General features: G+C 41.8%; 1 protein-coding gene across 1 annotated transcript in view; it reads left to right on the forward strand.

Moving 5' to 3' along the window:
* The first annotated feature begins 1,499 nt into the window (after positions 1-1,499).
* The window catches only part of CHN2 (chimerin 2), a 77,448-nt gene continuing 51,145 nt past the window's right edge, over positions 1,500-27,802 (forward strand). Inside the window, exons 1-3 of the mRNA XM_010585866.1 lie at positions 1,500-1,726; positions 4,849-4,962; positions 8,347-8,632. Coding sequence (XP_010584168.1) covers positions 8,495-8,632 — 138 coding nt within the window. The 5' untranslated portion in view covers positions 1,500-1,726; positions 4,849-4,962; positions 8,347-8,494. The remainder of the gene's footprint in view (positions 1,727-4,848; positions 4,963-8,346; positions 8,633-27,802) is intronic.

The following is a 27,802-nucleotide window of genomic DNA, read 5'->3' on the forward strand; positions in this document are numbered from 1 at the left end:
CATAGAAACACAGCACCTGCACTTGGCAGTTCCTCTGATTTTGCTCTCTCTTCACTTCAGCGTTTGCTTTTTGCTCTTATTCCTGCCCCTCAGAGCTCAAAAATGTTTGTATCAAGGTATTATTCCTAGGCAGGAGTTTCAAGGGCATGATACTGCTATTGTGCATGCCGTGCTAGAGACGAAATGCCGAGCTGGGAAAGGAGCGCAGTAAGGACTTGATTGAACTCCCATAGGTCTTCCATTGAAGATTCTCATTATCTTGTACAGACTTCTGTTCATCTTGTGCTGTACTGTAGCCTTAGTGACTGCAGGGCAGAAAGTCAGCTGCTCCGGTTTAGTGCATGGCGTGTAGAGTATTGAATAAAAAATGCGACATCTATGCATGTGCTACTCAGAAATAAAAAACCTTCATCAATTTCAAGTTTTTATACGTGAAGTGATGAAGTATAATCAAAACAAAAACAAGGGTGCTTGTTTCCAGTCAGATAAAACGGTGAAAATTCATTGGTTTTATACTAAAGGATGAAACAGTATTGAAACCACAGTTTTTCTACGTGTGTGTCGGTCGATATGTGTGAAGCAGTACTTCCATTGATATGGGCAGCTTTACTCAGGTATGCACTCACTCAGATACTGGTTTTTTAATAATGGGGAGACTTTATGCATATCTTGGATTAAGTCCTGTCATGCCTGTGCATGAAAACGCTGGCTGATGCTGCAGCCTGGTACGATGACACTATTGGTAAGCGCCATAGCTGGAGAGAGAGCATCTCCTTATAAAGACACGTAAATGAATACATATATATATGAATACGTCTGAAAACAAAAACCCCTGAAAATTAATTTGTAATAGTCAGGTATGTAATAATCGAGGAAGCCTGGGCGCACGGGAAGGCAAGGAGCCCGCTCGGCGCCAGCCCCGCTGCGAAAGCTGGGGAAGCCGTGCCCTCTGCCGGCACCGCCCGCCCCTGCTGCCGAGGCCGCCCGGCGGAGGCGAAGGCTGGGCAAAGATGGGATCGGGGGCCGCGGAGCTCGCCTTTGGGGAACTTGTCGAAAGGCTGGGGCCTGAGAAACGACTCGAAGTGTCAGCCGTGACCAGCGCTTCTGGGTAAGAAGAGCGTGACATTCCTAAAACTTGGGTCAAAGCTCTTCAAAATAATGGGGAGTCCTTCCAGCAACTTTCGGTGTACTTCGGGTCAGGCCCACAAGTTCTGGAGACTTCAGGGAATTTAAGACTAGGTCTAAATCCAGAAACCCTTTTTTTCCCCCAAGCGTATTAAACTTTTTACCTTCAGTCAGCTGCCGTATATAGGCAAAACTTGCCTTTTTAAGAAGCTAAAGGGTGTATAACAAAAACAGTCTCACTTCATATTATAAATACTAGACTGGCAAAACTGCAGTAAACTATTCTTTATCCGTTTGATCAGATTTTATACAATTATGTGTAGTTCTATTTTTCCACCAGTGATACATGTTATTCTTCCCAGAAACACATCAATAAAACCACCTCCTCTGTTTTTCTTTTTCTGTTCTTCTCTATAGCCATCTTCCAGTCACAGTTTTGAATCTGCAGAATTTCCTCACTTAGATGGGTGCAGTAGTCCTCGTTAATAATCAAGCATAATTCATTTTTAGGGATTTTATTTAAAATTGAGTATGTTGTTAATATTTTTTTCCTTTCTTTCAAAATTTAGGTGGAGAACAGACCAAAGTATTATGGAAGAGAGTAAGTATTTTCCTCTTTTAAGTATCTGTTGGGTGTATCCAAAAGTTGTTGTTCTAGAACTAAAAAAAAAAAAGACACAGTGGAGGTCTAATAAAATATTTTATTTTAGCTTTCACTTCAACTGGGAGCTAAAAATATTGAAAGCCTAATAAATTAGCTATGCTGCAGTCCAGTAGTGCTGTTCACAATCCATGGACTGTGCTGCTATGTGAGCCTGCATGTTTATTTTGCTTTTCTCAGGACGGTTTGGGAAAAAGATGTTGTCTGGAGTATTTCTTCCTTTTATTTTGGTTGTCACTTAAACCTCACAGTGGTCCTGCAATGGCCTGACGAGGAGAGAAGCACCTTGCCTCTCTCACTGCCTTTTTATGTATATGCCTATACTTTCACCACCCTACATGGTTGTGGAAGCATGTCTGTATACTACTGCATGTGTAAATGCTGTTCTCCCTGCTAAAGTTACGAGGACTGAAATACCCAAAGAAGAGGTATATTTTTGTTGTGACAAAAATAACAGACCATTAGAGTGTAATTCCTTTGTGCTCAAATAGCTTGAAAGGGGCTGGATCCTGCATTGCCATTGAGATTTGGGCAGGTGAAGTTGAAGAGCATAGCCGCTGCAGCAACCACCCAGATCTGGCATTTGGCCTTTACTAGAGTAATCTGCTGAGTCCCTAGCCCTTATCGCTAGCTAGATTACTTAGATCCCATGTTCTATTTTTTTCTTCCATCCCAGACACATCATCTGTGTTTAATGATCCTTTTCTACCACCAAAAACCTCAAAGAGCCAGGAGCTTTGCCCCTAATTACTGAAGTTTCATTTTTTAAATACTATCTTTGACAACAGGGAATTCAGATTTAGCCACTAGAGTACAACGGAGCTGAAGACAGTACCTACCTGAGTAACCCATCATGCTTCCTACAGCAGGACTTGTAAAACCATTACTGCAATCTCTCACCCAGGAACCCGCCTGACTCTTGACATACTCTGGGTTTGTGGAGCAGCAGGGCTGGCAGGAACTGTAAGAAGTCACCTCAGTGAACCTGCCCAGGCAAGATCACATTAGTTATCATTCAGAAAGAAGATTTCAGAACCACTGGGACAGTCCTATAAAATCAATTGGCTCAGTGCTTGGTAGTGCTTGGAAAGAGAATCAGGAATTTCTAGGGAAAGAAACAGAAAAAAACATAATTATACTACTATATGAATCTATGATGTGGCTGCATTTAAAATAGTGCACGTAGTTCTGGTCCCTCTCTACCCCTTCCTCCTCCCTCCCTTTTAGAAAGGTTATAGAAGAAATGGAAGGTACAGCAAAGTGCAGCAGTGGTGGAGCAAAGGGATGTGGCTTCTACCACAGAAGGAAAATGAACAGGTCATCCTCAGTAGGTGTCCAAGAGAGGGACACGCACAGTGTCCCTCTCAAGCTCATTGCCACGGGATGCTGCGGAGGCCAAAAGCATAAAGATGTTAAAGGGTTTACAAGTAAGATTCTCAGATTCATGAAGGGTAAAGTCACAGCAGACAGACACAATTTCTGGCTAAACCAGTGGTGGATGGACAGAGATGTGAAGTGAAAGAAATATGTCACTGCTTCCTGTACTCTCTCCGTAAGCATTTCTTTTGGGCTGCTGTCAGAGACAGGCATCTGAGTCCAGGGCATCTTGTACCGTGTACAAGCTGGTTTTATGCGCTTATAAAAACGTACCAAAAATATCCATGAGAAAGCTTGCATTACCCAGTGCTTACCACCCATGGTTAAAGAAATTTCACAGGTGCCCCAAGTATCCTGTCCCAGTGATTTCTTAAATTGATCACCAGGAGAGCTTTTTTCCTAGTATCTAACCTGAAGCCTGCTACATTTTATAATGAGCTTCTGGTGGTGAATAGTTTATGCTCATTATTTTTAACTAGAGTTATGAATTACCATGAGTTTACTGGTAAAGACATGCTTAAATTATGTCATCGAAGGGATGCTCATTTCAATTTGGATGTGGCAGTAAATAAGTGTGTCCCCCACCAGTACAGACAGAAGTATGAATCAATTTACATCATTTTTAATAGAAAGTCACTCTGGAAAGATCACCTAAACCTAGTATTTCCAACAAGTATTAGTTGTGAAAAGACAACATAAAGAGAATGGAACAACAATTGCATTTACATCCAATGTGTTTTTCTTCTCTTTCGCTACCGAGCCAGAGGCAGTGTTAGAAATGTGCCACTTCATATGTATTGTCAGAAAAGAGAAAATGCTGAAGGCCAGTACATTTTAGTGCCTTTCTTTCAGACAGCAGCAAAAATAGAAACTTTAAAAACCTCTGAGGAGGTCCTCGGAGACTTATCAGCTGGCAAAATGTGTGTAGGAGTTAAGACTCAAACTGCTGTAAAGTCTGCATTTGTACTTATGGAAAGATCACCACTAAATATTGATTATCGTATGGTTAATTGTGCATCCTAGGGCCTCCTTCTTTCTTAAAATAGCAATGACAAAAGAATCAGAGAAACGTTGCTTTTTTTCCAACACTGAATGAGGAGCTCATTGAAATGAAGAAAACAGTATTTTTCTCAAGTCTACTCTGTATCTTCTTCTACTTTAATATAAGCAGAATAGGATTTTGAATAATTGTTGCCATTTTTTGTCTCAGTTTCCCTTACAAATATGAGGAAGCAATGTTAATATAAAAATAAAGCAAACTGCTTATACGAATGACCTCTCATTTTAATTTTAAATCATCTCCATTTAAAAAAAAATAATGCCTTTGTGCCTAGTTTACAATTCTGTTGTAAGGCCTCTAGAAAGGAAACAAGGAAGAGGGGCATAGACTGGTAGAGGAGAAAAGTTGTGAAAAGATGGGGCACTTCTTACAGAAAATAATCTTTGGGTGCAGCTGGGTGTTATACTGACTGAAACTGCATATACAGTGTAATTTTTGTTTTGCCTCTATGCTGGACTTGCCCAGGCTGGATGACTGTCCTGCCACTTTTAGATGCTTGGATGCTGTCCTGATGGCTTAGACCACAATGCTCTGCAGTGCAGAAGTTTTCAAATGGTTTCTGGGGTGGAGGAGGAGGTGTTTCTGGTCAGATTGTTCTGTAAGTCACTGAAATGTCTTCCCTTAGGTTTCACGGGATCATTTCTCGGGAGCAAGCAGATGAAATACTTGCTGGTGTAGAAGGAGCATATATTCTTAGAGAAAGCCAGCGGCAACCGGGCTGCTATACTCTTGCTCTCAGGTAAATGCTGTTTTAATACAAGCTTATAGTTCAAATGTAAATGTGTTTAATGGAGGAGATTATATCAGTCCCTTTTGAGTGAAGTCTGTGTCCATTGTTACTTAATCCACTTCATGGTGTCAGACTGATTCTACACCCTCTTGTCAGCAGTTTGACAATCACAGTACTGCAATATTCTATCAGTCCTTTAGCACTTGGGTAGGGAAGTCCCTTTTCAGACACAGACCGTGCCCATTTTCAAAATTTTTGCCACCTAGAGTTTAGTGTTGTAAAGATGGGGCTTCTTGAAAACTGTGTGAGGTGTGAGTGAGTACAGAACAGCAGAGTGTCCTGGCAGAGGACACAGCCAGGTTGTCCTCTGAGCTCAGTGATGTGTTGTACACAAACATCAGCAACTGTTGGCGATAATAACCCTGGATAAACCTGGAAAATCATGAAGTCTAGTGGCTGACCAGCTGTCAAAGGCAGCATACTGGACTTCAGTTTTCTTCCCTAACTGGAATTCAAGCTTGCTATAGAAATACAGTGTGAAGCATGGAATGCTGCTGCTGCTGCTCAAAGATGTAAGAGTCTGCTATTCAACTGGATGAAAAATTCAGTGGGAGCCCAAGCTGCAACCTCACTGCCCCTCACAGGGGTCTTTCCTTGAAAATACGGCTGCCTCTGGCTTAGTGGTGCCATTCAAAACCTGCCCATGCAACAGTCTTAAAGTTGCTGTGCATTAGTGGCAAGAGGACAAGATATTCTATTGGGTTTTGACAAAACAAACTCCCTGGCAATATTTTGCAATTTTTATAGCATTATTACTTCTGGGAGATATACACAAAATAAAAGTCTGTATTTTTACCCTTCTGCTGGTAAGCCAGTAGGAAAAATCCTTTAAGGAGTAGCTGTGATACTCATCCTCAGAATTCTTATTGAAGTGCAGATGGTAAAGCTGGAAAAGCTGGTGAGTCATGCCAACTAAAAAGTGGTGTAAATTAAAAGCAACTTTTGTCGGCTGAAAAAGAACAAATGTAATTTTTTAGGGTTTTGGAAAAACATTTCAAAATAAAGTATAAAAAGAACTACCAAAGGATGGGGATTATCACAAAGCGCCTGTTGGTTTGACACAGCAGCATGATTTCTAAATCTGTCTGAATAATTATTTGTAAAATCATAAACTGAATTTGATAGTAAATTGGGAATTCATACGAAAATGTGGACAAAAAAAATAAGAGACTTAAACAGTTCGGTTTGAATGCCCAAAAAAGAATGCAGAGGCGTGCACATTTGATGCAATATAAGGACCATTTAACCCATTGTCATATCTTTGAATCATAGAATCATAGAATGGTTTAGGTTGGAAGGGACCTTAAAGATCATCTAGTTCAAACCCCCTGCCATGGGCAGGGACACCTTCCACTAGCCCAGGTTGCTCAAAGCCCCATCCAACCTGGCCTTGAACACTTCCAGGGATGGGGCACCCACAGCTTCTCTGGGCAACCTGTTCCAGTGCCTCACCACCCTCACGGTGAAGAACTTCTTCCTTACATCGGATCTAAATCTACCCTCTTTCAGTTTAAAACCGTTACCCCTTGTCCTATCACTACAAGTCCCTCTTTGGCTTTCTTGTAGGCTGCCCCGGTAAGCAGCACGCCTCTCTAGAGAGTGCATCAAGTTGGCAAATGGGTGCCTCCGTACCTCAGAAGAGAGTCGCCTGCTACTATCACCTGTCGCCTTTTCTTAGTTGCGCTGGTTGTTTCAGGAGGAGCAGATCGGGCTGCCTTACTCAGCTCCAGCGTCAATCCTGATGTGACCGGTCTTTCCTCTTCAGTCTGCAGAGCAGTGAAGTGGTTCTGCAAGGGCACCTCAGCCTTCGGGGGAAGTCTTTTCCTCCTGCGGGTCCTTGCCATTGCAAGCTTCCATTCTTCCGCATTATTGGCCCCCCTCCCTTTTGTGTGTGCCGGTGGGGGAGTTTTTGGCTGTTTGGCTGTGGGCTCACTGCAGACTGTGCTTGGAACCAGCTGTCTAACTCCTTAGCCTCCCCTGATGCTCTGCAGCTTTCCGACCGCCTCCTGCAGCTCAGCCACCGGCTGCAGGAGGTCCTCCACCTGGGCACACCTTTTGCAGGCAGCTCTGCTGCCGGTCCCTGCCCCAGGAGAAAGGTCTAGGCACCTCCTGCAGTCCGAGGTCTGCACTGCAGCCTCTCCCTTCAGCAGCTCCATCTGGGTGGAGGCATCGGCCACCGCTGAGGTAGGTGGTGCAGGCCCCCCATCCGGACCTGCAGCCTTTGCTCTCGGACGAGTGCCCACCATTCTGCCTTGAGGGTCAGGTAGGATGAGTGCCCTCGGCCTGTGCAGGTGGTCACAGAACAGTGCCCAGTCGCTGGGTTATGTGGACTTCAAGTCTCTCCACTCGGCCAGTGGAATGTCCCTCCTTCGAAGAGGCGCCCTCCCGCGCCAACTGCCGCGCCAGGCCCTGTTTGCTCCCGCGGGCTGCCCTCTGTGGGAGCGGGGTCGGCCGCCATTACTCCTGGCCCTGCCCACGCCTCGTCAGCCGCTCTCCCTCATGAGAGCTGCCGGCTCCTGGCAGGTCCCCACGCTCTCCTGGGGTTTCCCCAGCTCAGGAAACAACCCCCGTATGCCGCGATCCCCCGCTTCGCTGCGGAACGCGCCTGCACCAGAGCTGATGGCCTCGTCGAGGCCATCCTTTAATCAAGAATGGGATTCCAACGTCAGTGTTATAAACTGAATGTGCTACTACAGCGCTTGGCTTTTTAAAACTCTTAAAAAACCCCTGTGGATTACACCTGCCATAAATAGCTGCGTAAGACCAGAGTTATCCCACAGAACTTTGGGTGTTTAATTGGGCCTCTGAATTAGGAGCTCGGTCTGCCTGGCTTCCTGCCAGAGGGTGATTCAGACCCTTAGGATTTTAATTACTTGCTAGAGATGCCCATCTCTCTTCATCAACTATAAATATGCTCATGGTGGTTAAGCATCTGCTTTCTGCACCTCAAAAATGTTTCAGAATGGAAAAGCCCTTAACACAGTTACGCATCCTGGTATAAGGTCTTGTCAATGCAAACATGCCTTTCCAGTCGCTGCAGTAGTCCCTTTAGGATTTAGATTTAAACCATGTACATCTGGGTTGCGTAGCTTGTTGGAGAGACTTGGCCTCAGTTCTCTAGCCCAGTCCATGTGATGCAGTCAAGTTTGGGTTTGGACTTGAGCTGGTCTCTCCACAGAGATCCAGTTGCAGCCATGTGCATATTCCGTATGTAATCCAGATATATAGACTCATCAGCGAAATTACCTCCTGAGTGTTTTGCCAGTATGAATTCTCTCTCTCACTCTTCCCTCTCTCTTTCTTCTCTCCCTCCTTTTTTTCTGGTATTTGCAGATTTGGTAATCAGACCTTAAACTACAGGTTGTTCTATGATGGGAAGCACTTCGTTGGGGAGAAAAGATTCGAATCGATCCATGATCTAGTTACAGATGGCTTGATAACATTGTATATAGAAACAAAGGCTTCTGAGTATATTTCCAAAATGACAACAAACCCCATCTATGAACACATTGGATATGCGACTTTGCTTAGAGAAAAAGTGTCACGAAGGCTGAGCAGAACAAAAAATGAATCAAGAAAAGCAAGTGTAACGAGTGAAGAAAATACCCCAGTTGAAAAGGTAAGTATTCCGTTTAAAATTTTGGCAATTAATACCAGTCTTTCTATCAAATCTGAGAGAAAAAAGTATTCTGTCTAAAGACCTGTTTCTATTTTTCTATACTTCACTAAGTATTACCATCCCACTGAAAAGTTTATATCCTGTTAATGTGATATTGGCTTCAAACTAATGTTTGATGGAGATATGATGAAAGCTTTCTAATAAGTACCAAATGCAAATGTTTTCACTGTATAAATACATATATATACTGGCTAACTTAGGAACTGCATCTAAAATTGTTCACACATTTCTTTGTCCGTGTATCCTCAAGCATATTCCACAGTAGGATTATGAAACTGGTTCCCACTGACCCTTCACCACAGCTCAAGTTTGTTATCTTTCCATTCACAGTACAAAGCTCCTCTCTTCTGCTAAGTCTTTGGTGGATGGGTCTCAAATTGGGATATTGTGTGTTTGCCTCCCTTTCTTCTCGCTCTTCTCATTTGAAGTGGGCTTTCCTTGATCTCCTTCTCTCATCCACCCATATCCCATAGCATTGTAAGGACAAGGACTTATTTACATGATGATAAATTGAGAGTTCCGTGCAGTTAGCAGCCATCTGAAGATGTAAAATTAGAAATTCTTTTACATATGAGAAAAAGTCTTGTAAGCAGTGACGTGTGGATATTTTCATTTCCCAGGTGTTAAGGCAGTAAGAACTGTCAAACAAAACTTTCTTTGAGTCCGGTGTTTGTGCTGAATTGACTTACTGACATTTGTAAGTGTACTTCTGCAGTGTGACTGATGCTTTTAGTGTTTAGTGTACTGGCTAGCTAGTTGGGAACTAGAGCCAGTTTATATTTGGGAAGCAGGGAGTGAATTTGCCATAATATAGTAATACTGAGCATGAAAAGAGATCAACTTTTTTGTGTGTAACCTTATCACTCTAGGATGTTTCTAGCACAGTTATTATCTGTTGGGTTCACATATCTGCATCGGCTGATTATATACTGGTTTGGATTTCTCACTAGTAGTAATTGCTCAAGTAACTGACCTGACATGTAAAACTATTCATCCTCTATAACAAATTAATTCCATTTACAATGACATTTTTTAGGGAAGACATACTGCTGCAGGGAAGTCCTTTGGAGAATGGCACAGCAACAAGTCCTCCATTCAAGTTTTATTTCAAAATGAATCCACTGGTGACAGTAGTTTTTGGTTCAATTGGACGGTACTATAATATGCAAGAGGAGTGGATGCCACAGAGACGAGTTTTGTGCTCGTTCAGTTGATTCCTGTGGTTGGACATTGGTTGGTTGTGAGTGCTGTAACAGGCACAAGAAAGTGTATTTCAACTTTATTTGAGGCACACTAAGAAATAAACATAGGGCAGTGTGACAGACTTTTTTGTGTAGGTGTTTTTGTGTAGGTAGGAAAATGGCCCAGAGGATGTTCTGGAAAAGTTTCTTTTATATTGAGAAAATACTGTACCATCATTGGGATGACAGTAAATATTATTACCTGACTGTAGTGTAATAAAGCAATCATGACAGTTGAAAATCATGCTACATTTTCTAGGAAATCGGGAGAATATTTTTTTTTACAAGGAAAAACACAATTTCAAAATTGTGTTCAGTTTTACTTACAGTTCTTGCAGTTGAGGAGCAATGGTCTTTTGCATCTCTCAAAGTGCTCTCAAAGACTTCAGAGGGGTTTATTCTAGAACCATATATTTCCTAACAGATGGTGTTTTCTGTTGCGCTTGGGGTTGGATGTTGTTTTTCAGGCTGGGCGGGTTTAAGTAACTACTGTAAAAACTCTTTTAAACCAACAGAAGGCAAACTGTTGCTGAAGGGACTCCTGCCCTCTCTCCTTCACAACTGCCTTTTTGCTAATGTATGGGTTTATGCAGCTACACAGTAGGTGACACTAGAAAACAGCTCCAGATTAAAACTAACTGAGCCAGAAGAAAAAACATGTGAATTTTCAGCCAGATCTGCTACCTGTTTCATCTCATATGAGTGGAAATGCAGCACAAAGGAGGGGGCAAGACTTTTTTCTGATGACAGCTCAAAAACATGATGATATTGGCTTAAGTGAGCGGAGAGCTGGATCCTTAGTTCCAGATACCTGTGCTTGAAAATGTTTGGACTTGATGTAACTTGCTATCAATAGCGAAAATACATCTCTGGACCTCATTAGCGATTGGATTGGGTCTTCTTTTGTATTGCAGCTGAATGAAATTGAAGCGTTTAGAGTATTATTTGCCTCCAAGGTGGTTCATGATGCGAAAGGCAGTACCCCACGTCCTTACCCTACAAGGATTGGTGCTCATCTAGCTTTCTGTACATGCAGGCAGTAGCAGCCTGCAAGACTGGGGTGCGTGGCTGCGCTGTCGTGTAAAAATAGCTGGCTTCAGCTAAGCCATTATGTTGTTGGCAACCTTCTCTGCCTTCTTCCTACTGAGGGGAAGCAGCAGAAGGAGGAATAGCAGCTGTTTCTGACATATTTTTCTTGCCAGGAGGAGTAGGAGCAATCACATCTACAAGAGGAGTGGGGCTAAATAGGCAAGGTGATCTGCTCACAGGCTGAAGACCTGCCATAGCACTGAAGCCTCGCTGTTGATGATTAGGAATCCCAATGGGCTTCTCTACTGGTACCGGCAGTTTTCCGTCATCTCATGCAAATCCGTGTGAAAAAAAGATGACGTCAACTAAATTATTAGCAGCTGAAAGAAATTCACAGAAGTCTATATGGTGAAGCCTACCCATGGTTGCTTTTGATTCATATGTTCCTGGGGGAAGCTCGTGAGAGGTTTGGGTAGCAGACAAAGACTCAGGGGTCAGCATTCCCATTTGTTCCTCACAGTAACCTCAGATAAAGTATGCACTGGGCTTTGGAATAAACCTGTGAAATATCAAGCATTTGTCAGTCATAGCATATAGGGACAAAGGAGGATAAAGGGAATTTAATGTTTGTTTTTATATAAACTTTAGAAGTCTTCTAAAATGTAAAATAATGTGGGGAATTGGTAGTTCAGTGGGAATTGTATCAGATGTTTTGCTTGAGGCTGTCATGTGTTGTACAGCATTTTAGACAAAGGCCATGGTTTGCCCACAAATCAAAACCTTCACCCACTTCAATTACTCCAATAAATTTCAGACTCCTAGAAAAAGTGAATGAATATTCAGTATAATGTTTTTCTGCAAAGTAAATACTTCGCTGCATGTGTGAAAAATCATTGACTTTTTTGTAAGGTATGTTTTCTTTGGCCAACTGAACAGGTAAAATGTAATTTTTTTGTAACTGAGCTCGTTTATTTGAAAGTACTGCCTGGAGTATTTTGAATGTTTCACAAATGATGGGGAGAAAGCCATACATGCAGGACAGAAACTTCCATTATTTCTCAAGAGGAAGGTGAGAATTCAGCACTCGAAGGTTAAGCATCAGTACTCCTCTTACAGATTAGGCTTTTTACAAGTGACATTTTGTTTTATACTGAAACCAATTCCAGAGTGTGAAAGTGCAGCTGAAGGCATTCGTCTCCTTAGCGGGTTTGTTAACACCATCCGGGGAGTCAGCTCATTCTGCCGCTTCCCATGTTGACAGCAGAGATTATTCAATGTCTCAGTCACTCCAGCACCGCTGCTCCCCGTGGGGTAGGTCGATGGAAGGGGGCCACCAAGGCATGGGCTGGCGGGAGGAGCCAGCATTCGGATGAAATGTCTTGGTACTGCCTGAGGTACCTGTCTGTTGCCATAATGATAATTTCATTGAGGTTGTAATTAGTGGAGTCATGCCCATTCCAGAAGGGGGGTGTGATACATGGGCTGGATTAAGCTGTTGTTGTTCATGCCTTTTTATCCAACATTTTTTTGTAACAGGCCTAAGAAAACGTTTATACTTTAAGCTACTTGATGCCAGTGTTTCATCTGAAATTTATTTCTGTCTGACTTTAAAGAGGTACTAGATTTGTAGACACAGATTCCAAATTTTAGTCCGAATAGTTTAACACATCTTTAATCTGAAAGGAGCTGCAATGATTTTCAGGAATGAAGTGTTGTGGGAGAACAGCATGCTGCAAATACTTTCTTAGCTGTGTAGGCAACTGTCATTTTAACGGGATCCAGCTTCAAAAAGGATTTTGGATAGAGAAATAGTTTTTTTGTGCAAAGAACATTTGAAGATTGTATGTTGTCTGCTTAGGGTTGCGATTTAAGCTTGGACAAGTTGTGATCGCCTGTTTGTGTTTGCTCTGCTTATGGAATGCTGTACTTGGGGCAGGTGAACATATACTATAAGATGTAGGGCAGATAAATACCTGGTACTGGTACATACTGTAATTAATTACCAGTAGTTCACATTACTGGTGATGTAGGAGAAGTGTAACTTGCTTTAAGCAATTAATCTTCACATGTAGGAGAGAAAAAATTGCAGTATTCTGTCTGTCAGTAAAATATGTAGTTCTGAAACGTTTATCGCTATCACATATCACATTATCCTGCAACTGCTGCCCTTACTGCATCAGCGGTCTTTGTGTCCCAGGCAAGGAAAAAAAAAGTCTTCCTTTGTAATCCTACCCCAGGAAGTGTAATTTGGGAAAATATATTCAAAGAATTGAAGTGTTGGAAGTAAATGCAAACTGGAGTTTCATGAATGCTCTGATCAGGTAAAAGCTGTCACGGTTGCTGATGAGAAACTGTCCTGGTTCCCTGCTCTTGCACTTTCGTTCCCACTCCTGTGACCTGCCCTGTGCACTACCACAGCCACTCCATGCCTTGGGTGGGACCTGGACACTGTGACACAGTGCCCTGTGTCAGGCAAAGGCTGTGCCTCACACCTTGTTTCTTTGCTATGCTGGTCTTATGCAGGAGCAGTTCCTCAGTCTGGGTTGCCTCATAGCTTCTGCAGTACTCATGTTATCGTGGGGGATGATGAGAACAGCAGGCTGGAGTTAAAGAAAACCTTTGGCAGCAGTTGAGCTTAAAGTATTTGCAAAAAGAGTGATCTTAACCTATCTGACAGAGGACAAACTGTTGGTAAATGCAGTGAAGATGAAGGAAGGTTTTGTCAGTGCCAGGTCTCCGCTTACTCAGATCCTGGCAAAGCTCCCATCAACTTCTCTCCAAGTAGGAGCTGGCTCAGTCAGTTCAAATATACCAGTTGTACATGAAAGATGAGTTTGCTTGGAGCCTGGGCTGGAGTGCTTGTTCTGCTCTCTGGTTGCAAGTACGTGCCAGGAGCAGCAAGAGGCATTTAACAATGATGGTCTGTAAAGAGTAGTGTAGCAGTTTGAGCTAAACCAAGAGTGAACTGTATGCGGAGTCTTCACTTAACAGCAGGACAGTGCAGAAAACGGTGTTGCTGCTTGACACGGTAACCTCTCTATCTGTTTTGCTGGAACTCATTACCGGGAATTTAAGTGCAAATGACAGAGCCCATAGCTAATACTGTAGCTAGAACTAAAGAGCTGAAATGATAAGCATGTTACAGAGTCTGGAAGGTTGTAGATTTTCTTGGCAGAAAATCCCACACAAATAATAGACAGATAAGAAAGCTATTCCTGTTAAGGCAAAGGTGACAGAAAAGGAATAACTTTGCTGGAAGTAGTAGTTGGCATTACTGTCCTCATTAGTCATGCTGCTAACACACAGTTGCCCACAGAAGAAAATGCAGGATTTCCAGGAAAGACTGTTTTCTAACATCCCTTAATTGGAGATGTAATCAGATTATGGAACTAAATTTTTTAGGGGCACTGCAGTTTTCCTTACATCAAAACTGCACAGGAGACAGATAATTTTAAGAGAACCTCTGGTTTGGTTCAATTTTTGTAAGTATTTACACTTCTACATTGTTATTCACACCACATCTCTTTCTGAAGGCCTTTTAGCCTCATCTTACCTCTCCATTTTTGTCTCTTCATTGAATTTTCTATAGGTACTGCTGTTAGCCAATGATAAAGAAATCCTTTCAGTCTTTCATTTATTCATTATTCTTCCCATTCTGCAGCTCCTCTAAACCTCTAATGATCCTATTACAGGTTACTAGCTAGTGTTTAACTCTCTGCTGGGATGTCTATCCAGATGTTGAGCATTCCCTTCCACACGAGGGCTGCAGGGTACTGCACTGTCCCAGCAGCAGATCACGGGGTTAAGAAGATAGTGAGCAAAAGCATCTGTTCCTCCAGACTCTGGGCTGGAGCTGCACTGATAATTTGACATGATGTGTTTTACATTGCCTCCTACTCCCTGGTTTTTGCAACAGGCTTGGTCAGAACAAATTAAAATGCTCAGTTCTACAGGGACATTTACAACCTACCACCTTCTTTTACTAGGGGTTACAGTCTCACTCCTATATGCACAGCCACAGAATTCATAAGGGACTTCTCCCTGGCAGTACTGATTTTGCCTGGAAGATGCTCAGACACCACACCGATAAGCAGCCACATAAAGCCTATACACGGAGGTGGCCTTTATCTGCAGATTTCAGTAATACATGCAGTGACAAAAGGTGCATGGCATTTTTGCTGCTAGAAGCAACAAACGTATACATCAAAATTATTGTGGGAGTAATTAATTCCTTTCATCAGTCACTCAGGCTTGTCCTGCAACAATAGTACAGGACAGGTTACAGGTTACCACATGTATGTACTATATTGTAGCACGCCCTGACATGAATACTTAACTACATACCCGACTGTCTTCTTTAAATAATTGTTAGCAATTCAGTAGTGATTTCATCCAAATACTCTTTGGTATTATACCACAGCGAGGAGGAGTTTATATGAATACAGTAGACCTACCAGTATAGGTATTTTAGTAAGCAGTTTTGTATTTTTGAGTGACAAATACCATCTTACTGAAAATACAGCTGGCTGATCATTTTCTTTTGCCTTTCAATGTTGGCATTCTGTTGTATTTTCCAGCTGTGTCTCTTTACAGCTTCTTTTTTGTTTAAAGCATCATAAATATGAAATAGGCAATATATAAGAAATAAAAATAGGAAAGTTACCAAAGTAAAATCATGGAAAGTATCTTTTTCAGTTCCTTCCCTGTGGCTGTCTACGTTTATGCACAGGAAAAGGGATGCTTCTTTGTAGTTGACTGTGCCATTCCTAACTAATACCTAATGTTTTGCCTGATTAGGCAAGGATTTTTGAGAGGAATAATTTGCGTTCATTTTAATAGTAATGGAAATTGAGGGAATCAAGAGAAAGAGAGGCTCCACTGCAAAGTATTTGCTTACATTGCTTCCCTGAGCTGTTAACATCTCTCCAGGTTCCTGGTTTATGTTATGTTATTACCGTCAGCTTACGATTCATGACTTTTGCCTTAAGCAGAGTAAGTGATATGATTATGCCTGAAGAGAGCTTCTAAGTTGGAGACAACACTGATTTACACAGATTGCGTGATGCAAGGGATATGATCTGATCCAAATGCTACTGAAATTAATGGGAAGACCCCCAAAGATTTCACTGGGTCTTGGAGCAGTTCAGGGCACTGCTAAGCATATGGAGCAAAGGTGAATGAGAAGTTTATTACCACCAAAGTGTTTCCTAATCCAGTGTTTTAGAAAGGCAGCCAAATGGAAGCGATGCAAAAACTTCATACCTGAATACCACAACTGTAGATGGAAATTTTCTCAAATGAGAATGTCAGTTTAGTACTGAAAGTGATTAGATATTCCAGAAGGCCTTATAGTAGTCCTAAGGCAAATGCCACTTGGCTCTTCAAGTACAGTACTGTATCTTCAGCTAGGCTCTGCTGAATACATAAATTAAACTTTTCCTCTTGGGTATTTTCCTGTTATGAGCGAATTAATAATTCTAATAAAGCGAAATGTTTGTTGCATAAAAACCACATTTAGTTTGATGTACTAAAAATAAAAGCCTTATATGAGTTTTTTTTGTCTTGGCTTTTATACTTTTTACATAGTTTGATGATGTTAAATTAGTATAAACAAACTTCCATAGGGATTGGGATGGAGCCTTCAGTGTAAACATCTCATTTGTCTAGTCACTGGGAAATGAAAAGCCCTTTTTTAAGTAACAAACTATACTTGATTATCTTGCATGAATCTTGAGACACTGTGTAGGAATAGGCACTAAAATTTTACAAGCACCTCTAAACTGCCATGTTTTGATCTTGGAAGACAAGTGTTCAACTTCTTAAGAATAAGAGAGATACTAATTTTTGTTAGTGGAGGACTTGGAATTGGTGTCAAAAGGAAAGTGTTTAAATAGTGACTAATATTTATCCTTTATATTTTGTTTTAAAAATTAGTGGGTTTAGTTATATGCTTGTTTACATCATACATTTGCTTTGCTAATTTTAAGGAAAAAAATAAGCTGTCCTCTGTCCTCGTGCTGGACATGACAAGAGATGATAGGCCTGAAATACAGTGATGAACGTTGCAGGTTAGCTATTAAGGGAAGAAAAAAAAGAAAGAACAGTGAAACACTGGGATGGAGTGCCTGAGGGGATGACAAAATCTGCCTCATCATGAAGCATAGAAACATGTTAGAAAACATCTGGGAATAATGGCACAGGTAGCAATGATACCTGAGGCAGGCAGAGGAAAAACCTCCTAAAGTACCTTCTAGTCCTATTTCTCTGTGGTTTTCTGTGCCTGAAAAAATATTATTTAGGCTCTGATTCATCCTGCCTAGATGAAGACATCTTACCAATATAGCTAGGGAGCAGTTATTTGATTCCTCCCCATGGGAGGAGAGTACATTCCAGCCTAGAGAAGAGAAGGCTCTAGTGAAACCGTATAGCAGCCTTCCAGTACCTGAAGGAGGCCTACAGGGAAGTTGGGGAGGGACTCTTTATCAGGGAGTGTAGTGATAGGATGTCATGGTTTAACCCCAGCCAGAAACTAAGCACCATGCAGCCGCTCACTCACCCCCCCCACACCCCCCAGTGGGATGGGGGAGAGAATCGGAAAAAAAAAGGTAAAATTCATGGGTTGAGATAAGAACAGGTTAATAGAACAGAAAGGAAGAAACTAATAATGATAATAATAACAATAATAAAATGACAATAATAATAAAAGGATTGGAATATACAAAACAAGTGATGCACAATGCAATTGCTCACCACTCGCCGACCAATGCTCAGTTAGTTCCCAAGCAGTGATCCCCCCCAGGCCCACTCCTCCCAGTTCCTATACTAGACGTGACGTCACACGGTATGGAATACCCCTTTGGCCAGTCTGGGTCAGCTGCCCTGGCTGTGTCCCCTCCCAACTTCTTGTGCCCCTCCAGCTTTCTCACTGGCTGGGCATGAGAAGCTGAAAAATCCTTGACTTAGTATAAACACTACTTACCAGCAACTGAAAACATCAGTGTGTTATCAACATTCTTCTCATACTGAATGCAAGACATAACACTATACTGGCTACTAGAAAGAGAATTAACTCTACCCGAGCTGAAACCAGGACATAGGACAAGACGTAACAGTTTTAAACTGAAAGAGAGTAGATTTAGATTTAGATATTGGGAAGATATGCTTGACAGTGAGGGTGGTGAGACACTGGAACAGGTTGCCCAGAGAAATTGTGGATGTCCCCTCCCTGGAAGAGTTCAAGGCCAGGCTGGATGTGGCTTTGAGCAACCTGGGCTAGTGGAAAGTGTCCCTGCCCATGGCAGGGGGGTTGGAACTAGACGGTCTTTCAGGTCCCTTCCAACCCAAAACATTCTATGATTCTTTCTATGATTCTGTGATTCAATCCTGAATCATCACTTCAGTAGTGAGAAATTAACTGCAGCTACGATCCTAATGTCCAAGGTTTCCATGAAACGTTTAATGCTAGCCAAGATATGCTAAGTTCTTCCTCTTCTATATCCTGCGCGCTCTGCAGACCTTCTGCCAAGGAACATCTTGGCTGGCTTTCTATGTCCATACATGCTGACTGGCACTTGCCCCATCACACTCTAGATAGTACCCTTTCTGAACATAAAACATGTATGTCATATCCACTGAGCATCTTTGTCTATATTCAGGGTGCAGAAGGTCTTACCCCTGAGGCATGTGGGCACTCGAGTGAAGCCAAGTGCAGAGCCCAGGCAAATGTCCTCTGTTTGACCTGGGCTCTTGCCGCTGAGAACCAGCTCAGCAGCCTGCATGCCCACCCTGCAGCTGGGATACTAGGAATCCAGGTGCAGGGATCTCCCTGATCACCTCTGGGCTGGGTCAGCAGCTATCAGTTGGCCGCAGTCTCAGCTGCAAGGCTGGCAGAGCTTGCTGGAGCTGCCAGGCAGGAGAAGGCAGTAGCCTGGGCAGGATGACAGCTAGTAATGGCCACAGTGAAGCACATGCTGTTGACAGCGTTCTCAGCTGAGGCTTGACTACAAAGGTCAGGAACCAGTGCTTTTTATAACTGCTAATATTTGGAAAAGAGGATAGTGTGGTGTGAAAAGTACAAATTGTAACAATGGGCTCTTTCTTGTAATGTATTCTCAGCCCTGGAGAACAGTGGGACTGCGCACAGTAGTCAGCGTCGGTTATATAGAATGAATACTGCCAGTTAGACTTGATTGCCTTTTTGATAGATTTACAAAAGTACCGAATGGAAAGAATGCAGCAGATGCAGAATAATTGGATTTTTAGCAAAGTAGTACAATGTCTCATGAAATCATACTCTTGACATTAATTCAAATTGGTTGGCATATGAACACAGTCACATGGACCAAAAATAGGTAGAGGAATTTCAAGCAAAGAATAAAGATAGGCAGCAGCTTGATAAGCTGGGGAAAGGTAGCTGATGAAGAACTGCAGGGATGGGAGTTTCATTTAAGATTTTTATTGATCTGGAAAAAGTGCAAACAAGACATTACTGAAAACGCAGGATGGTTTGTGCTATGGTGTGACTCAGTATAGGAATTTAATCCCTGGAAACATAAGGAGTGTCCATGACAGAAATACCAAAAGAATCTCAAGATGAAGAAAATGTAAGACAACAATTTGGCATGTTTTAAGCACATGAAAAGGGGCCAACCCACATACATACCTGGAGTATCTCTTCTGTTGAGGGTGAGAGGGTTGCTTACATTTAAGCCACTATTAAGCAGAGGCTAGAGATGAGGAAGGAGAATGTTGCCATAGCCTCAGGAGGAATTATGTCTCCACTGCTTGTCAAGAGAAATAGTTGTTGTTACACTTCGGAAGCCTCTTTCCCTGATTTTCTGTTCGTTCATCCATCCATCTAAACAATACCTATTGCTGTGGTAACTCATTATCCCCTTTTGGCAAGCTGTAAGCCAGGAATAGTGCTTCTGTTTCTCAAAATGACTGTGCCCAGCACCTGTAGGCAGGGAGATGTGGAAAGCCCTGCTTCCTTCACTCCATGCCCATGTACTGGACCAGATGCCATTTGGCTGGTGGTACAGAGCAGCTTTTCTGCAGTCCATTGGGCTTGTTTGGGATCTTTACAGCAGAGGTGACCCCAGGGTTGGTTCTTGGTGCCTTCTAGATTGCTCACGGCAGTCTGAGGTGTGGGCTCCTCAAATGAGAAAGACGGGCTCAGAGTGTAGCTTGGCCATTTGGCAGAGTCCATCAGGAGCTAAACAGTCCCTGGGGAGGAAGATACTTCAACGAGAAAGCTGTAGGGTGGGGTTTTGAGGGGAGGGAAGGGGCAAAGTTGGAGAAGGCATCTCCAGATACCTCTGCCACGCTCTATACCACCTAGACTTGCAGGGAACAGCTTGGGAGGAATTGATCAAGATGATTTATGAATGAAATTGTCCCAATTAAACACTAGGTGGCATATTTACTTAAGAGTTTCCAGGGACTGTATTAGGGCATCTTACGCTGCTGACACCCATTTGTGCAGTGCGATGAGTGTAGTTTCATGGGAACATGACCGCCTGATGACTTTTTTTAACAACAAGCATTCATCTTGTTCTTAAAAAACTTGACACAAAGACACCATTGCTTATTTCAGCCTTAAAGTTATTCTTTAGCTTCAAAGTCACTTCTATATTAATACACAGATTATTAAATGCAGTGTGGTAAGAAATAGGTGTACGTGGCAATGGTCCTACAGAAGGTCCAGTCTCAGAGGAATTCTGTAAATAGTGAGAGGGGTTAATATGAAAGACATAGTATGATTTACTTATTTTACTTGTCTGAAAGGCTGAATGTAGGAGTATATAATGCATTTTCTGTCAAATGAAGGAAACCTAACATTTTTCCCTTATGTGAATGCAAAGCATAGCTTTTGATTTCAGAGATGGTATTTCAGGGTAATAGAGTCCAGTGGTTTGGGAAAAATACTCAAAGGCAGAAAATATGCCTTTATTCTGTGTCTGCATGACACCTGTTAAGTCAGCCAGGCTGCAGTTTTCCATATGCTGCCGCTTCTCCATTAGTGAAAGAATAAATAAACATAGCTTACAGAAATGCCTTTTCACACGCTGCATCCTTGAGAAAGTGCAGCACCACAGCCATCACTAGGGCAGAGCACTTAGCCTCTACCAAAAAAATAACCATGTTTAGTATGTCTGCTCTAAAAATTCTTAATTCTTCTTATGGATATTTTACAAAGACAGATAGATACTTTTGGCTAACTGCAGATACCATGATGATAAACTTCCCTAGCGCAGGACATAGCCATAGTGCTGGTTGTGCAGGCTGTTGCAGCTCTCCCTGGAAGGGAGTTGTAGGTTGCTGACCCACATCCACCACCGGCCAGATTTCTGAGATGAATCCTGTCATCCGTCAGTCTGCTCTCCTGTAACTCATGTATGGAACTCTGAGTCGACGGAATTGATTATAACTGTTCAGTGCGAGCTCTTACAAAGTGGGCCATATAAAAAGGGAGGTAAATATGTAGGACTGAACTGGGGTGTGCTCATTGTGCCAGTGCTGAGGAGTGTGGAAAATAGACCTTGCTATGAGAACAGGATTATGGGGACAAATCCTTTCCTTGCCTGACACTGGCTGTGCCCCAGACGTGCCTGTCTTCTTCAAGGGGAGAATAAAGTCCCATTCCCTTTCCCGTTTCTGTCCTATCCTCACACACAAGAAGCAGGCTGTAGCTACTGCATTATCTGATGCCAGGGGATGTGGTGGGGAAAAAGCTGAACATCTTGCAGCTTGCCTTAGGACATCAAAAATGTGTCCAGAGCATCTGTGCTCTGGCATCAGGAGAATCTGGTCAGGTTCATACCACAGCGATGAATTTATACCTATTTCATTTTCAGTAGTATCTTTTGATGTCCATATTCTGTAAGGTTTTTTATGTCTGTTATATTCCCAGCTCTCAGAAAAATACTAGCAGACTAGTGTAATTCGGACAGTGAACAGAGTCTGCTCCTCTGCACACAGTGGCTGGATCCCTGGCCACTGCTGGGCTGCATTCACAAGGCTGTGTTTTACAATATAAGTACACAGAGAGACATCTGGGCAACTCTTTCAAATAAATTAATTCTATTTATTTATATATTTTAGGAAGTAGAGAAAAAAAAAATTTCCTTTTATTTCCCTCTTCCCCTCCCTTTAATTTGATTAATCCAGTCAGTGCAGTTTCCTCTAAATCCATCTGGTCTATAATGCATTGCTGAATGTCAGGCCAAGTGACTTTGCAGACAAAGCTTAAGGCACTTCCAGAATGGCTGAAAATGAAGTATACTGGCAGAGACTGGACTGAAGAGAGTGTATTTTCAAGGACATTGTTCATATCATTTGGTTTCTTGTAGACCTCAAAGCACTAGGAATTAAGGGAAAAGGCTGGATTGTGGTTTCTTTGTGGGCTGGCAGAATCCCAGTTGAATAAAGTCAAGTCATCATTTGATATAACTTGCTTCATATGAGATGTTGCATGCAATGCAGGATTCGTATAACTTCCACATGATGCTTTGTAGGGAATTTTTCCATGTGTGGTTTTTCAATAAGCTCTCAATTCAGTGGCTGAAGTTTGATTCTCCACATGTTAGCAGTGTACGAGCTCTGTATCATCCAGCTATAGACACTGAATTTCATGAGAAAATACAAAACCTTCTGTAATTTCCCTTGTCCTATTCCTCATCAAATTTTATGTTGCAAATAAAAAAAACAAAGTAAGCAGGCAGGGTACATGTAGCATTTTCTTCCTCTGCAGATCACAGTGTATGCTCTACAACAATGGCACGATACTGCCCTGATTGAAATGAGAGCGAGCCTACATAGCCATGGGTCAAGGCACGTAGGTGTCCTGTTAGAGCCACTCAGAACTAGAAATGTGGACAAGTATGTTGTGATATACACCAGCAGTGCCTTAGGGCTGTGGTGAGCCAGCCTACTGAACAGGTACAGCATAGGCAGCTTGTACAGCTGTTTCAGGCAGCTTGTTCAAGACATCAGCCCAAGTGCAGTTCACAGGGTGCATGGGCCACTGCTCTGACCAGCTTACCTGGAGATCTTGGTACATACATCTTACCAGATGACAGTAATGGGGAGACTAAAGCATCACACATTAGAACATGGGTGGAGTTCAGACATCTACCTGCTCAGTGTCTTTTAAGTAGGATTTTGTAATGGGAATAAATCAGTCCATTTAGTTCAATTTAGTAGCTAGAGTTTCTACTACACAAGCAGAACATCTCACTTGCAGCAAAATTCAAGACAGGACTTGGGAACGGAGTACTGTACTGGCAAGTGCCTGAGCTATCTATGGAGTAATAAATACTCGTACCTTCTCTAACTCAGAAGAACCCTCTTTGGTGAAAGCAGATGGGGATGGTGAATTTGATTCTTCTGCAGATAATATTTGAGGTAGAAGATTGCAAATAAAGGGACAGTGACTGAAATGTTAATGCTTTCCCATTTTATTGCCTGTCTCTTTTCCTTTTAAAATGGGAGTTCAAATTCTTGAATAAAGGTATGAATCATGACATTAATAAGAAAGAGGGGATTAAAAATTTCAGCCATCAGCAGCCTTTCTGATTGTATGTAGATTGAGTTAACAGTTGTGGAGGTTTGCACTCTAGCACCACCACCTATTTTTATCTTGCCAGGTGTTGCTAAGAATAATTTAGTATTTTGAATAGTTATATTTTTATAGACGTGTGCAAGAAGCCAGGAAAAGTCCTTGAATATTTAATATTCCAATAATCAGATGAAAAAACAAGTTAATTCAGTATTTGATAACACTTCCAATTCAACATAACATACTTGAGAAAAGAATATATTCCCATAGGCTTTTGATAATTTTTCTTTCTGTAAAAATTTAGCAGCTAAATTTGTGCATAGAAAATAAGTAAATAAGTCTCAATATTTCCATCTTCATACTACTTTAAAAAACACAAGTGCTCAAGTTCTGCATCATCTTCAGAAAAAAAATACAAATACAGTAGAATTCAGTAACAGTATAACAGAGTATTTATTGCAACAGGGGAGATGTATTTTCCACAAGACTTCAAATATCAAAATTATACTAAAAAAGGGGGGGGGTGTACTTGTCCCTGCAAAACAGAAAGCAGCAAATAGGAAACAGTTCTATAATAACCCATGTGGGGCCGTGGAGCATTTTGGATTAGCTATGCACCATGGGTAATCCTAGTTTATCTTTTTATTATTGTTGTTGTTCCGTTCACAGTTCAGTGTATTTTAAGATGCTATCCATGGCCTTTTGGGGTATAATTACATTTTTCATTTGATCTGTAATTTAGTAGCTGGAACAAGAAGACAAAAGGTTATTTGGAATCAGACCTGACAGCCAGGAGGCTGAAGTGCTGACATTAGTCTGCCGCCTGACAGGTCTATGCCTCATGTTTCATCTGTGCATGTGTTTGTGATATATTTAAAAAGTAAGAAAACCAGCAGAAAGGATTCCCAGCCCACACATAGGTGCAGGCAAAATGCACAATAATGAACCTCAAACTGTCTGTTTTATTTTCAGCGGGATGTCTTTTGGGTGGGTTTTTTTTTGGCTTGCTTTCACTGAACCTAATGAAAATAGTTGTCACGCAGAGTGTCAGAGGATGCCTTTTTTGCTCCTGGAAAGCATGTCATTGCTCTTTGTCCTTCTCAGTTTTCTTTCCATTAGCAGTGCATAGTCTGTTGAACTTGAATCCATGTTGTTGAGCTGGTTGTCTTCCTCACCATTTTCACACAGAGCAGTTGGTCTGTCAGTGGTCATGTTGCCTGGTATACTGAAAACCTGTTGTGTTGTTGTGTTTGGCATTTGCTAGCCAAAATAACTGGAAATTCTTCACTATCTGCCCTTCACCATTGTAGGGTGAAATACTGTACCCAGCTGAATTAATGTTTGTATCTCACCAGTTGGTGAAGTCCCCTCTCCTGGCTTCCACTGAGTCCTTACCTCCACTGCCATTGCACAAATAGTCTTACACATAGATACTTTTTTCCTTTGATTCACAGATAGGAAGGCGAAGATGCACAAACAGCGCGTTTAGGACAGAAATGCAGATCTGTTTCATTCGAGAATGATGTTTCAGTGGGGTGGCTATGGTAATTAGAGTTGTTCTGTAAATACGTTCTCATAATGGTTTATTTGGAATAGTAATATTGATGCACAATGTATTTTCTATACCTAACTGCCCTCAGAAGTCACTTTGTAAAGGAGGGTGTCTGGTGGGGGGATGTTAAGGAGGCACACTTGCACTAGGGGAGCCCTCACTGAAGCTCAGGGTTGTACCTGAGCGTGTGTCCATGACACGACAAGACAAGACTAGGCCTAGTTGGCATTTTAGTCAAGGCCAGTGAGGTGTTGCAGCCAGGGCCCGGGGTAAATCCCAAACAGAAAAGTACAACCTCCAGCAGATTTTCCTTTAATTAACATCTCTTTATTGATCTCAGTGGCAAATGCAGAGAAGACAGCTATTGTGAAGAAACTACAGAGCCATGAGAGACAGAAAATAGCAGAAATAGCATAAAAAGCATTTAAAAAAATTCCTTACTGTTCTCAATCATCAGCCTTTTCCCTTGGACATTCTTCTGTGGCACAATGTCAAAGACAAAACATTTTGCTTTAATCACACACTTTTATAGATGTCATGATAGTTGAGACCTAAAAATTGCAGAATTTTTAATGCATCTATATAGCTAATATTGAAACAAATACATAAAAGATAGTGCTAGAATTTTCATCAGATCTAGTCTCCAAAGCCTGAATTTTCAAATTCCCCTAACTTTAATGAATCTTCACTCAGATGAGTAGGTAAGCATAAGATTTGCATCTAAACATAGCAACACAGGCAAGCGGTGAGCCATTAAGTGAATTGACTGTGGACAGTGAGATAGGGGCAAAGGCCAGGTTTAAAAGTAGCAGCTTTTGGCTCTTAGTTCATCCCTTGGTTCAATAGGTCCCACTACCTCAGCTTTGCAACGCTGAGTAAGATTTCATGGTGTGTGCTTAGGACAGACTTAGTAAGTAGGGTGTACTTTTCCTAGTTAAACACTTTGCAGCTTTCTCATCTATGACTTTGCTAACCCCTCATGGGTATATCTCCGGTAATGGTGCTTCAAGCTTTACCTTCCTTAGCTTTGGGCCCTTCCATTCAGTCTAATTTTTTTGCTTTTACAGGACTTTACTTTTTCTCTCAAAATCAAGCTTGAGAACTTTTGGTGGTGTAATAAAGGAGTCCAGGGAGCTTGTTCTGGCAAAGGAAACTAAGCCAGAAGCTGAGGAGAGTGGTTTTAAAATACAGCCTCTAAAAAAAAATTAAAGATGTTAATGAGGTTAGATTCCACATCTTCTGAAGCAAACACTTCAAAACAAGGAAGTATGGCTGAATCTGACTGTGTGGTCTGTATAAGAAAGTGTATGTGTGTCCCACCTCAGTAACCAATTTTTTCTCTATTTTAAATCTGTGTCGCTGACTTTCTAAAAATGCAGGTGCTGTGCTGTCACTTCAGGAGAGGTTCTGCTGCTCTGTTCAAAGGGAGCAGCAATAAAATTTAATATTGTCTTCCAATACTGTACTCACCTCCGACTACGCTTCAGCCCTTTCCACCGAGCAAGAGGGATAGGAGAGGCAGTGATTTGTAACTAGCCTGTCTGCACTCCTTAGCTGGTGAGCAACAGGAATATGCAACTAACAGGTGTTTAGAAAGCCCTGTATACTGACCGCTACAAAGAGTCACCAGGGTAAGAGACATTGAGTTACTGCCGTTGCCAGCCTTCAGCAGAGGAGAAACTCCAGCAACAGGCAATTGCTGATAGTTAGAAGAAGAAATTAAAGTGCCTGGACCTCAGTAAGAGGCAACACCAAGCTCTGTCCTACTGTCCCATCCTTTGCTTGTCCATGGGATGATCAAAATTGATAAAAATCATAGCTGTGTTGTGGTGTCCATCCCAATCCCAGAGAAGGAAGAGGGTGTAGCACCAGCTCTCATTTATACCTCTTCTTATTGGATATTTGCAAATATTTCCCACCGTTTGGATACCACCCTGAAGGGCAGGAGGTCGGCCTCAGTCTCTATTCTGCAACATGAATCTCTCTCATGGGATGAAATGACAAATAATTTTGGCAAGAATGGGACTTGAGGTTTATTCAGATTCTGTTGCAAAGAGAAGCACATGATAAGAAATGTGGCTTCCTATTGCTGCTACTAAGGAACAGAGCATTAACAATTTCTTCTGATAAGTGACATCACTTACAGAGAAGCAATGAGGAAAGAAGTAACCATCAAAAATATGAAATAAAGATCTGTCCATTGGCACACCTTAGTTCTGTTGACTTCTCTTTTCATTTAGACAACATAGACGCATTTCTAAACAACCAGTGATCAAAGTTGTGAATTATTGAGGGATTTACAGAAATTGCCTTCTTATCTGTCTTTAATCTTAAGTGACGTTGAAGGCGTATCAACGAGTGGAAAGAAGCCTTCCAAATTCAGAACAAAATGGCCATATCTTACAGACATGTACATAATATATAATAAAGGGTTGGATCCAGCTAATATGTAATACTAAGCTACTGTATTCATTTCCAGGACCAGCCCTTTTAAAATATCTGGGAATGGTAATAAATGCTGTGCTTACCATCATTTAAAGGAACAAGGTTATGAAGAAATAAAACTAATTATTTTGGCCCAAAATGTATAACATAACTATTATGTGAATATTGAGTATTGCTAATATGTGAATGTGAAAATTACATGAAGCAAAAGAAGTTCTGGATTAAGAAACTGTTGGATCTGGTTCTCCAACAGCTTGCATCAGCTTCAGGCTGGTGTAAGATCT

This window comes from Haliaeetus leucocephalus, unplaced genomic scaffold (assembly GCF_000737465.1).
Source record: "Haliaeetus leucocephalus isolate CR32 unplaced genomic scaffold, Haliaeetus_leucocephalus-4.0 Scaffold135, whole genome shotgun sequence".
Taxonomy (NCBI): Eukaryota; Metazoa; Chordata; class Aves; order Accipitriformes; family Accipitridae; genus Haliaeetus; species Haliaeetus leucocephalus.